Source organism: Solanum pennellii, chromosome 11 (genome assembly GCF_001406875.1).
Source record: "Solanum pennellii chromosome 11, SPENNV200".
Lineage (NCBI taxonomy): Eukaryota > Viridiplantae > Streptophyta > Magnoliopsida > Solanales > Solanaceae > Solanum > Solanum pennellii.
The window spans coordinates 887,092-901,196 of record NC_028647.1 but is presented as its reverse complement, the minus strand read 5'-3'; the positions used below and the strand labels follow the sequence as shown (position 1 = coordinate 901,196).

The window sequence follows — 14,105 nt, the reverse complement described above, 5'->3', positions numbered from 1 at the left end:
TATATATATTCATCCGACTCGCTTCTATCTTTTTGTTTTTTTGGTAATTTAACTCATAATTTTAAAACTGAAAGTAATGGTACTTATCATCCGAACAACTCTCTCTTGTCATAATGTTGTATTAATGAGAAACTTTCACATATAGCAAACATAAAAATCATATTTGTATGTTATAACTATAGTTTGTACAATTACGTTCTATAGCAAATTTTATGTTTGCTATGGAGCTTTTGATTTGTATTATACGCTACAAACATTCAATTTTATACACATTGTTCAGTTTTGTATAAATTCATTTATACATTATAATCTGTACAATAAGATCTATATTTGTATAATTATAAGTGTATAGGACGAAAATATATGTATTTGTATTTGTATATACACTTTTCTTATGCTTAATACAAACACAAACGCACTTTATACATTTTATATCGAAATGTATAAAATGACTAATTGTGTACCGGAAAAGCCTAATTGTATACCGAATCAGATGACAAAAAAGAAAATATTTGCTACGAGTTACAATTAAAATAAACTATAACTATAACATTTAATATAATTTAATAGTTTGCTATTTCATACAATTTTTGTTTAATTCATTACTGATGAATTTACCGAGCGTGTGATAAATATTAAAAAAATTAAATGAATCAAAATATATTCGACTTTTTTTTTTTCGAATTCAGATGAACTAATTTATTTTGTTAACATAAATGGACGAAGAATACTTTATTTTATTGAAGGCATATGTTTAGTTATATACACTACTATAATACAAAGTTGAAAATAAAAAATTTAGTAAAATGATGTGTATGCTAACATCCGTTTTCATATATCGTTAGATTGTTTGTTTCATAAAATAACGTCTATACATTAAAATATTACATCAAGAGTATCATAAATATAATTTATTTGAATTTCTCAAATTGTGATCTAACGAGAGACCAATCTCAATTTCATTCGACACAAAAGTCAAAAAGAGATAAAATAATAATATATGAACGTATTTTTTTATTTGATCTTAATTATATCTGTAGCCTCTAAGTTTGGATATGTAAAAATAAATATTTAAATTTGTATAAAGTTAAACAAGTAAAATGACACACGTCCTACTTGACGTCTTACATGGTAGTTTACATCCGATGCGACATCCTACACAATACGACATTCGTAATGTTTACTTGTACACATTCAGAATTGAAGCAAGTTAGAGCAAATTAAATACTCCACTTTCTCAATTCGTATGTGTTAGTTTGATTTGATCAAATGGAGCTTAAGAAAGAAAAACTTTTGAAACTGTTGTGGTTTTAAATAATTAGTAAATGTTTGTGTAACTATAAGTAATTCTAATTAAGCGTGAAATGAGTATTTTAAAGTTAACCAATTACTAAATATAATAGGGCAAATGACATAAATCACATACTTTTAAGGGAAAATTACCATTTGACCCTTGTAAGTTTATAATTATAGAAATTTCTCAAGCTGATATAATAATATAAGCGCTGATACATTAATTTAACACGCGAGTACATTAATCGTTAAGTAAAATACTACATTTTATACATGATACACTAATCTGATGTGCGAGATACATTAATCTGACGCGCTGAAACATTAATCTGATGCGCGGAAATGAGGAATTTTGAAAATTTATAAAACTAATAGGAGATAATGATTATTAAAAGAACTTAAAGGTGGAATTTCTATAATTTTTCTAATATAAAAACATGTCATTCTTTCCGAAACACACTAAAATAATATATTTACGTATTATGCTAAATAAAAATCACTAATAGAAAAAAAAAGAATTAATTAATATCTTGTCCTTATTTGAAATACCAAAAAAAAAGAACAATTAAAAAAATTCCAGCCTTTGACAGGTCAGACACGACCCACCGACTTGTATTGACTAACGACTTGGTCATCGGGTCAACCCATTTTGCCGTCTTTATACAATTTTTCTCTTTTTTTTAATTAAAAATAAATATTCAAAAAAATTCTAAATATGTTAGCTGTGAACATAAATATACACTTAATTTTCTTTTTCAAATATTCAACATTCAACGTTCAAAATCAAACCTTCTTCTAATCAATTTTGACTGTTTCTATTACCAAAAAAATAAATAAATAAATTTACTTTTCCCATATATATATATACCTCTTCATAACAAGAAGTAGTAAAAAAAAAAAAACACATCAAAATTTTGTACAAAAAAAACTTATAATTCTCTCAAATAAATTTTATTGTTCATATTTTTCGTTACAAGTTTATTGTAAAGATGATTTTTTCGTGGATACGTAAAAAGAAGGTTACAAAATTGAACTCTTGTAAAGAACTTTCGATTCCATCTCATTTTCTTTGTCCGATTTCTCTTGATTTAATGAAAGATCCAGTCACATTATGTACTGGAATTTCATATGATCGTGAAAACATCGAAAAATGGATCGAGGCACGGAATTCAACGTGCCCCGTGACGAATCAACGTTTGAGAAATTTCAATCTCATACCAAACCATGCCATAAGGAAAACAATTCAAGATTGGTGTGTGGAGAATAAAGATTATGGCATTGAAAGAGTTCCAACTCCTAGAATTCCAATCGATTCGTCTCAAGTAACGGAGATTTGCTCGAGGCTAATGATTGAAGCTCAACGAGGGAACGAGATGAAATGTAGAGAGTTAGTGGGACGAGTCAGGATTTTAGCTAAAGAGAGCGAGAGAAACAAGAAATGCATAGTGGAATGTGGGGTAGGTTATGTTTTTGCAACATGTTTTGAGATTTTCTCTATGGGAATTCAGGATGAACTCTTGAAGGACTTGTTATGGGGGATGACGTGGATGTTTCCTATTGGACAAGAGGGGATATCGAAACTCGTGTCATCGACGTCTTTACGTTGCATGGCAAGGTTTATGAAAGGTGAAGATTTATCAGCAAGACAAAATGTAGTTATAGTCATGAAAGAATTGCTCTATTATGACCAAAGTTGCACAAATGTGTTAATAGATATCGAAGATTTGGTTGAATCTTTGTACCAAATGGTGAAAGTACCGATTTGCCCCTCCACGACGAAAGCGTCGTTAACGGTGATATACTCTATTATCTCATATACATCAAGTGAAAATAACAAGAAAATTGTGTCTAAATTCGTAAACATGGGGTTAGTTTGTTTGGTTGTTGAAATGCTTGTGGATTGTGAAAACAGTATAATAGAGAAGGGATTGGCTATTTTGGACATAATTTGCAATTTTGAAGAAGGGAAACAAAAGGCTTATGAACATGGATTGACTATGGCAATAATAGCCAAAAAAATAATGAGAGTTACAGAAATGGCCACAGAATGTTCAATTTCAATTTTGTGGAAACTTTGCAAAAGTGGAAATAATGAGAATAATTCAGTAATTGAGGCATTGGAATTAGGTGTATTTCAAAAATTATTGGTGGTTTTACAAGTGGGATGTGGTGAAAAAACTAAGGAAAAAGCTACTGAATTGTTGAAATTGATGAATCTTTACAAAGATAGAGTGGATTGCTTTGATGGATCAACTTTCAAGTATCTCAAGAAGTCATATTGAAAGGAAATTTAGGTCATTCGTACTCTTTGAAAATATCGATATATGTAGTTGTCGTGACAGATGTTGTCTTCGATTTGATACGCTCTTAGTAATATTAGTGATAGTTTTGGAGGATCTCAGCAACATAGAAAGAAACACAATTTTTGTAATACGTAGAAAATTAATGTGTATAGATGTAGAAAAAAAGCGATTAACCAGGTAGAAATATATTTGATTGAAATTTGTGTGATCATTGATCTTTACATGTGCTTTTATGCATTTTTTTCATTGCCAAACGATTCCTTATATTTGATTGAAATTTTCAACAAAAAAGAAAGTAAATAACTCATGGCCTAACGACTCCTTATATTTGATTGAAATTTTCAACAAAAAAGAAAAGAGTAAATAATTATTGAAATTTTCAACAAAAAAGAAAACAGTAAATAATTTTCATCGAAATCGCTCCTAATATTTTACTTTTACCTATTTTTTTTTTCATAATTCAAACTTATTCATGAAATAAAGAGTAGAGGGTGAATGAGAGACGTTTTTTTTTGTATTAAAGTTTAGAGAAATAGAATATTTTGGACAGAAATTTTGAATATTAATTGGCAACTAACAATAAATGTAGTTCATTATAATAAGTTTGATTACATTAAAGTGGTAAAAAAATCATTACCCAATTAGTATAAACATATTTTCCAAAAATATATTCAAATTAAATAAAACTATTTCTAAAAACGTTAGGTATATAAACGTACCTACATACGTAATTTTTTTCTTCGATTATTCAACGGTCAATGTTCAAACCTATTACCAGCCTTCTTCTTATGCATTTTGATTGTCTTAATTGAGAATTTAAATTTAACGAAATTGAAACATTTTCATATTGTTTTAATCGAACATCTGAATTTGATGGAATGTCATAAAAAAGATATTATCTGATTGCTCTAATTTGATGAGCGTTACAATTAATGCTTTAAAATTTTCATCTCCGCGCAAAGATTAGAATTTTTTTCATTCTAATCGATGGGTGTAACACCTCAACCTAAGATTAGAAGTTCTATATCGATAAAACACATGAATGATGTAGAGTATATAAGTAAGCAGACATATCAGCTAGTGATGCGTTTTTAAGTCGTGCTGGCCTTAAGCCCGGATAATATCACTAGCAGGCTGAGCCATTATAAATGGTATCAAGGTCACTAATATATCAATCTTTTCGATGTAGGTTTGAGTTCAACTGAGTAAGGCAAATCCCAATAATTAAGGCGGGGCAAATCTCAGTCCATACACCCCACCTTAACATAAAAAACATATGAGAGATATTATATATATATATATATATATATATATATATAAAAGAATACCAGACTTTACCACACCCCATATTAAGATAAAAAAACAAACATATGAGAGATAGTAGATATAAATATAAAATATGTATTGGTAAAACGATATTATCGATTATTAAATATATTGGTAAAATATGTTACTTCAATATTGGTAAAATATGTATTAATAGAAAAAAATAATTGAGTGTTTGACTATTATGAGTGTATATCTATATGAAGGAACTTATTACTCATTAATCCATTTGTTTCAATTTATGTGACACTTTTCATTTTTTAAGATTTAAACAGTTTAAGTTCAATCGGAAATTTACAATCTTTTGAAATGAATTTATATATTTGTAAGTTACGTGAAAAGTACTACAAGTAGCAATAATTGATAATTCAAATTGTTTAAAAGATTATGAAAAATTTACGGTAAAAAATATATTTGTTTGAATCTCAAAATTTTAAAAGTGCCACATAAAATGGGACGAAGGAAGTAATTAATATATATAAGTTTTTAGGCATATTACATAAATGTGTCCTTTAACTTTGCCTCGTTTCACATTTATGCCCTTCAACCTTGGGTATGCATAAGTACACACTTAAACTTGTATAAAGTTGAACAAGTAGACACATGAGTCCTATGTGACACAATCACCACGTAGGATTTGCCGCTAAAATAACCTTGGGATATACCACACTAAAGTTTCTGGATTAAAATAAATTCATGGAATTTTCGTGTGTTGTTGCCCATTTTTTTTGCTCTACAAATTTCAAAATAAAATGACCATTTCGTCCCGCAGTGAAAACTGGTGCATTTTTTTTATGCCAAACGAGCTCCAAAGCAGGAAAATGCAGATTTTATCGATTTTCGTGCGCTATAGCCCATGCTTTTTTTTATCCGAAAATCCTAAATAAAATGACCGAAATTTTTCATGGACGTTTGTTAAGACCTTAAAAATGGAACCAATTCGTCCCGCATGAAAAAATGGTGCATTTTAATGTTTAAACGAGCCTCAAAGCAGGCAAAGACAACTTTTACATCCGGAAATCCTAAAATGAAATGGTTAAAATTTTTTGTGGACGTCCGTTAAGACGTTACAAATGGTACAAGTTCGTCCCATAGGGAAAAATAGTGCATTTTCAACTTTAAACGAGCCCCCCCAAAAGGCAAAAACAACGTTTATTAATTTTCGTGTGCTATAGCACATGAATTTTTTTAATCCAAAAATTTCAAAATAAAATGGTTAATAATTTTCATGGACGTCTGTTAAGACCTTAGAATGAAACCATTTCATCGCACTCGGAAAAATTATGCATTTTCAAGTTCAAATAAGCCCCCAAAAAGGCAAAGACAGATTTTACCGATTTTTATATGTTATAGCCCATGAATTTTGTTTGATCCTCAGAAATCATGAAACAAAATGGCCGAAGTTTTTCATAAACGTTCGTTAAGACCTTAAAAATGGAACCAATTCATTTTGCGGGGAAAATGGCGCATACAAGTACAAACGAGCCCCGAAGCAGGCAACGGCAGATTTTACTAATTTTTGTATGTTATAACACATGGATTTTTTTAATCCAGAAATCCCAAATAAAAATATGACATAAATTTTTTATGAAAGTCGGTTAAGATATTAGAAATGGAACTAGTTCGTCCCATAAGGGAATATGGTGCATTTTAAAATTCAAACAAGCCTAAAAAATGCAAAGATATATTTTATTGATTTACGTGTGCTATATCCCATGAATTTCTTTTTATTTGGAAATTTGAAAATAATATGGCCGAAATTTTTTGTGGACGTCTATTAAGACATTAGAAATGGAACTTGTTCATCTCGCGGGGAATAATAGTGCATTTTCAATTTCAAACGAGCCAAAGTAGGTAAAGACGGGTTTTTATCGATTTTCATGTGCTATAACCCATAAATTTTTTTATTCGAAAAATTTGAAAATAAATGGCCAAAATTTTTCATATACGTCCGTTAAGACCTTAGAAATAGAACCTGTTTTTCTCGCGAAGAAAAATTGTACATTTTAAAGTTCAAACGAGCCCCAAAGAAGGCAAATGCATATTTTACCGAATTCTGTTTGCTACAGCCCATGGATTTTTTTCATTAGAAATTTCCAAATAAAATGGCTGAAATTATTCATGGAAGTCCGTTAAGATCTTAAAAATGAAATCAATTTTTTTCGCATGAGAAAATTATGCATTTTAAGTTCAAATGAGCCCCAAAATAGATAAAAATATATTTTTACCGATTTTCGTGTGCTATAGCCAATGAATTTTTTTAAATCTGAAAATTTCAAAAATAATATGACCAAAATTTTTCATGGACGTCGGTAAAGACCTAAGAAATGGAACCAGTTCGTCCCACGAGGGAAGTCATGCATTTTATAGTTCAAACGAGTCCAAAAAAGGCAAAGATAGATTTTACCGATTTTAGTGTGTTATAGCCCATTATTTTTTAATCAATAAATCTTAAAACAAAATGGCCGAATATTTAATAGACGTCCATAAGACCTTACAAATGTAATCAGTTCTTTCCGTGGGGAAAAAGGTGGATTTTAAATGTAAATGAATCCAAAGCAAAATGGCCAAAATTTTTATCGAATTTTCTGTGCTATACCACATAAATCTTTTATCATCTGAAAATCTCGAAACAAAATGGCCAAAATTTTTCGTGGACGTCTGTTAAGACCTAAAAATTGAAATCATTTCGTTTTGCGGGGATAGATGTTGCATTTTCAAGTTCAAACGAGCTCAAAAGCAGGCAAAGACGTGTTTTATCGATTTTCTTTTGTTATACCAAATGAATTCTTTTATATAGAAATCCAAAAATAAAATGACCAAAATTTTTCATAGACGTCCGTCAAGACCTTAGAAATGGAAGAAGTTGTCTCGCGGGGTAAAATGGTGCATTTTCAAGTTCAAACGAGCTACAGAAAAGGCAAAAAAATTTAATGTGCAAACGTGCTCGGAAGCAGGCAAAGAAAGATTTAATCAATTTTCATGTGCTTTAGCCCATGATTTTTTTAACCACAAATCTTGAAATAAAATAGCCAAAAAATTTCATAGACGTCCGTTAAAATCTTAGAAACAGATCTTCTCATCCTGCGTGGAAAAATGGTGCATTTTCAAGTTCAAAAGAGCTCCAAAGGAAGCAAAGACAGATTTTGCTGTTTTTCATGTGCTATAGCCCATGAATTCTTTTTTATCCAGAAATTCTAAGAAAAATGGTAGAATTTTTTTGTGGATGTTTGTTAAGACCATAGAAATAGAACCAGTTCGTTTTGAGGGAAAAAATGGTGCATTTTCAAGTTCAAACGAGCCTCAAAGCAGGCAAAGATAGATTTGACCGATTTTCATGTATTATAGCCTATGAATTTTTTATCCGGAAATTCTAAAATAAAATGGTCAAAATTTTTAATGGACGTCCGTTATGACCTTACAAATGGAACCAGTTCATGCAGCAAGGAAAAATAGTGCATTTTAAGTTTGAACGAGCCCCAAAGCAGGTAAAGACAACTTTTATCAATTTTCGTGTGCTATATAGCACATGATTTTTTTAAATCCAAAATCTAGAAATAAAATGGTCAAAATTTGTAATGGACGTCCGTTATGACTTTTGAATGAAACCATTTCGTCCCGCGGGAAAAAATGGTGCATTTTCAAGTTCAACCAAGCCTAAAAAAAAGGCAAAGACAAATTTTACCGATTTTTATATGCTATAGTGTATGAATTTTTTAGATCAAGAAATCATGAAACTAAACGATCGAAATTTTTCATAAACGTTTATTAAGACCTTAGAAATGGAATCAATTCGTTCTGCAGGGAAAATAGTGCATTTTCAAGTACAAACGAGCTCAAAATAAGCAAAGATATATTTTATTGATTTTCGTGTGTTATAGCCTATGATTTTTTTTGATTTGGAAATTCCAAAACAATATGGCCGAAATTTTGTATGGACATCCGTTAAGACTTTAGAAATTGAATCAATTCATCCCGCGTGGAAAAATGGTGCATTTTAAAGTTCAAATGAGCCCTAAAGTCGGCGAAGACAGATTTTACCAATTTTCATGTACTATAGCCCATTATCCGCAAATTCTGAAATAAAATGGCCGAAAATTTTGCCAAAAATAATAAAATAAAATGACCAAAATTTTTCATAAACGATTTTTAAGACATTATTAGTGAAACCAATTCTTTCTGCGGGATAAAATGGAACATTTTCAAGTATAAACAAACCCCAAAGCAGGAACGACAGATTTTACCGATTTTTGTATGTTATAGCCCATGAATTTTTTTATCCAAAAGTCCCAAAATAGTATGACCAAAATTTTTAATGGAAGTCGGTTAAGACCTTAGAGATAGAATCAGTTCATCCCACGAGAGAATATGGTGTATTTTAAAGTTCAAACCAGTCCAAAAAAGGCAAAGATATATTTTATTGACATTCATGTGTTATAACCCATGATTTTTTTTTATTTGAAAATTACAAAACAATATGGCCAAATTTTTTTAAGGACATCTGTTAAGACCTTAGAAATGGAACTTGTTCATCTGACGGGGAAAAATGGTGCATTTTCAAGTTCAAACGATTCCAAATTAGGTAAAGACGGGTTTTATCGATTTTCATGTGCTATAACCCATGTATTTTATTATTCAAAAATTCGGAAACAAAATGGCCAAAATTTTTTCATAGACGTCCGCTAATAACTTAGAAATAAAACATGTTCTTTCCACAAAGAAAAATGGTTTATTTTCAAGTTCAAACGAGCCTCCAAAGAAGGCAAAGACAAATTTTACTGATTTTTGTGTATTATAGCCCATTGATTTTTTCATCAGAAATTTCCAAACAATATGACAAAATTATTCATGGAAATCCGTTAACACCTTAAGATGAAATTAATTTGTCTCGCGTGGAAAAGTTGTGCACTTTCAAGTTCAAACGAGCAACAAAATAGATTAAGATCTATTTTACCGATTTTCGTGTGCTATAACCCATCAATTTTTTTAAATCCGGAAATTCCAAAAAAATATGGATAAAATTTTTCATGGACGTCCGAAAAGACCTAAGAAATGGAATCAGTTCATCCCGCGGGAGAAAATGATGCATTTTATAGTTCAAACGAGCCCCAAAAAAGGCTAATATAAATTTTATCGATTTTAGTGTGCTATAGCCCATGATTTTTTTAATCAATAAATCCTAAAATAAAATGACCGAATATCTAATAAACGTCCATTAAGACCTTAAAAATAAAAACAGTTTGTCCCGCGGTGAAAGAGGACGCATTTTCAAGCATATACGAACCCCAAAACAGAAAAGAAAGATTTTATCGAATTTCCTATGCTATAGCACATGAATTTTTTTAATCAAAAATTTCGAAATAAAATGGCCGAATTTTTTCATGGACGTCCGTTGATACCTAAGAAATGAAATCATTTAATTTTGCGGGGATAGATGTTGCATTTTCAAGTTCAAACGAGCTAAAAATAGGTAAAAACAAATTTTATCGATTTTGTTTTGCAATAGCAAATTAATTTTTTTTATATAGAATCCAAATAAAAATGGTCAAAATTTTTCGTGGACGTCCGTTAAGACCTTAAAGTGGAACCATTTCATCTCACGGGAAAAAATAGTGCATTCTAAGTTTAAACGAGCGACAAATCAGGCAAAGACAACTTTTAGCGATTTTCATATGATATAGCCCATGAATCTTTTTAATCCAAACGAAACAAAATGATAGAATTTTCTCATATACGTTAGTTAAGACTTTAGAAATGAAACCAATTCATTTTGCGGGAACAATATTGCATTTTCAAGTACAAACGAGCACAAAGCAGGCAACACCATATTTTACCGATTTTTCTATGTGATAGCCCATGTATTTTTTTATCCGGAAATTCTAAATAATATGACCCAAAATTTTTCATGGAACACCGTTAAAACCTTAAAAATGAAACCAGTTTGTCCCACGGGGGAATATGGTGTATTTTAAGTTCAAACGAGCCAAAATAGGCAAAGATATATTTTATTGATTTTCATGTGCTATAGCCAATAGTTATTTTTTATTTGGAAATTCTGAAAAAATATGACCGAAAATTATTATGGGCGTCCGTTAAGACTTTAGAAATGGAATCAATTCGTTTCGCGGAAAAAATGATGCATTTTCAAGTCCAAACGTGCCCCGAAGCAGGCAAAGAAAGATTTTATCAATTTTCGTGTGATATAGCCCATGATTTTCTTTATCCGCAAATTTTGAAACAAAAATAGTCGAAAATTTTCATGGACGTTCGTTAAAACCTTGGAAATGGAACATGCTTATCCGGCGTGGTAAAATAGTGCATTTTCAAGTTCAAACGAGCCCAAAGAAAGCAAAGACATATTTTACCGAAAATTTTTATGGATGTTCATTAAGATCTTAGAAATAGAACCAGTTTGTCTTGAGGGAAAAATGGTGTATTTTCAAGTTCAAACGAGCCCCAAAGCAGGCAAAGACAGATTTGATCGATTTTCATGTGCTATAGCCCATTAATTTTTTTCATCCAAAAATCCTAAAATAAAATGGTCATAATTTTTCATGGACGTCCGTTAGGACCTTACAAATGGAACAAGTTCATCACGCAGGGAAATATGGTGTATTTTAGGTTTAAACGATCTCCAAAGCAAGTAAAGACAACTTTTACAAATTTTCGTGTGCTATATAGTACATGATTTTTTTAAATCCAAAAATCTCAAAAAAAAAGGTCAAATTTTTTTATGAACGTCCTTTAAGACCTTAGAATGAAACCATTTCATCCTACGGAGAAAAATGGTGAATTTTCAAGTTCAAACAAGCCTAAAAAAGGCAAAGACAGATTTTATCGATTTTCATATGCTATGACCCATGAATTTTTTGATCCAGAAATCATGAAACAAAATGACAGAATTTTTTAATAAATGTTCCTTAAGGCCTTAGAAATAGAACCAATTCGTTCTTTGGGGAAAGTGGTGCATTTTCAAGTACAAACGAGCTCCAAATCAGACAATGCCAGATTTTACATTTTTGTATGTGATAGATCATGGATTTTTTTATCCAGAAATTCTTAAACAATATGGCTGAACTTTTTAATGAAACCGTCAAAACCTTAGTAATGGTATCAGTTCGTCCCACGGAAAAATATAGTGCATTTTAACTTCCGATCCTACTAGCAACAAAGGGAGATATAAATGATAAGGTGGAACCTGGGTCTATCAATGCATACACACTTCGGCAGACTTAGGTGATGCCTCCTGATCCTGCCTATTAGTCAAAGCTTATATACGGTTCGAAGAACCGCTAGAACTGGAAGCTCCACCATGTCCTCTACCACAGCCTTCTGGCGCCTGAATACCCTTCCCCGAAGGAAGAATAGCCACAGAAGAAGATGAACCAGCAACTGACCCAGTAGGCTGTGCCATACCACCTGCACTACCTCTAAGGTGACACTCCCTCATAGTATTGCCCTGACGGCCGCAAGAAAAACACGCACCTGTAGCCCAACGACATTCCCCAGGATGCGATCTAGCACAGCGAGAAGACCGAGGAAAAGGTGGCCTCGGCGGGCTCAAACCCCTGCCCATCTGTGACCCTGACGCCCTAGAGCTCTGACTAGCTTCCGAATATCCCGTAAGATCGAACCCCCTACTCATGGAACGTGGGCGTGCACTCTGTGCTGGCTGGGAAGAAAATCTAACATGCTGCTGAGACTGCCCGCCTCGAAACCCGTTAGGATAACCTGCTGATCTAGCCCTCTTATGCTGGCCTCTATTATAATCTCTATCTGGCAGACTTCCCCGGTGCCGATCCTCTACCCCCTGTGCAAATGCTTGCACACGATCAATGTCTATACCTTGCTGAAGAGTCACTGCCATACAACCGTCAATCAGATAACGATCCAATCCCACAATGTACCCTATCTGCCATATCAGCCACAATAGAAGGTGCATGCCTAGCTAATGAATCAAACTCGAGGCTATACTCTCGAACGCTCCTGCCATTCTGCCTCAAACGCAAGAATCTATCGACTCTAGCTGGCTTCATCTCTGGAGGCAGGAAGTGGCCCTCGAACGCCTCCACAAATTCATCCCATACCGCTGGAGGAGCACCCTCACCCCTAGATAATTCTTAAGACTCATACCAATTAATACCTACATCCCGCAAATGATACGTAGCCAACTCAATAGACTCGGTCTCCGAAGCCTTGATTATCCTCAATGTACGCTGCATTTGACGAATAAACTCTTGAGGATCATCTTGGGGCCTTGACCCAAAGAACTCTGGAGGATTACAACATAAGAAGTCACGAGCCCTTAAACTATCAGATCTGTCCGCATGATCAACTCCTAGTCCATGCCTCTGAGCCTGACCTGCCACTAATCTAGTAAGCAACTAAACTGCATCTCTCATTGCCCTATCCTCCGCCCCTGGCAGAGGAGCTAGAGGTTCAGGTGCTAGGGCCTCGGGGGCTGGTGTTGGTGTCCCCCGAACTGGAGCTGCTGCTGTCTAAGCTCCTCTGGCGGTGGCGGTATCGCAGAGCTCTCCGACTGGAGCACAATACCAGGCGTAAACTGGGCACGGGCCCTAGTAACTCTCCGGGTCTGACAGTACCTTCTGCTACCGATTTTCCCTTCTAGGCGGCTGTCGCTTTCTGTGAAGGCATAGCTGGAAACACAGAGATTCATTAGAGAGGGATTATCATTAAGACCCTACATTCAATTTTTCACGAACCACAAGTACACCCTTAAAGTTAGAACATCCTTGTGTCGCCACACAACAAATGAGACTTCAACAAATCTCATCTAAGCCACTCGTATCATTCATTGCATAATAAAGACACTAAAATGAGTAAGAATTTATTACTTTCTTCACACACGAAGAACTCTTTCATAATCAATACGCAAGGGAAAGACTTTCATTTAAAATATTAAACCTTGAAAACATCTCTTTAAACAATCTACACTTTAGAGTATACAACACTTGAGACTAAACCTATACAACACATAAAATAAAGACTAAGACATAAAGAACACATGTGGATATTGTCCTCGAATCGATGGGGACTCACTAATACTTGCTCGCTTCGGGGCTTGTTTGACCCTCCAAATGGGTCGGACAAGCCGTGATGGCCAACCGTATGCATAGACAAGGTCTTGACGGACGTCCACGAAAAAATTTGGCATTTTTGACG

At 32.9% G+C, this 14,105-nt stretch overlaps 1 protein-coding gene across 1 annotated transcript; it reads left to right on the top strand.

The window, feature by feature from the left end:
- Positions 1–2,173: 2,173 nt before the first annotated feature.
- On the top strand, positions 2,174–3,817 carry LOC107004140 (U-box domain-containing protein 21-like). The gene has a single exon (XM_015202378.2). The coding sequence runs from the start codon at positions 2,283–2,285 to the stop codon at positions 3,573–3,575; it is 1,293 nt and encodes a 430-aa protein (XP_015057864.1). The 5' UTR covers positions 2,174–2,282; the 3' UTR covers positions 3,576–3,817.
- Positions 3,818–14,105: the final 10,288 nt, after the last annotated feature.

Excerpts from the sequence above, each read along its gene's own strand:
- LOC107004140 (XM_015202378.2), top strand. The coding sequence starts at position 2,283 with ATGATTTTTTCGTGGATACGTAAAAAGAAGGTTACAAAATTGAACTCT.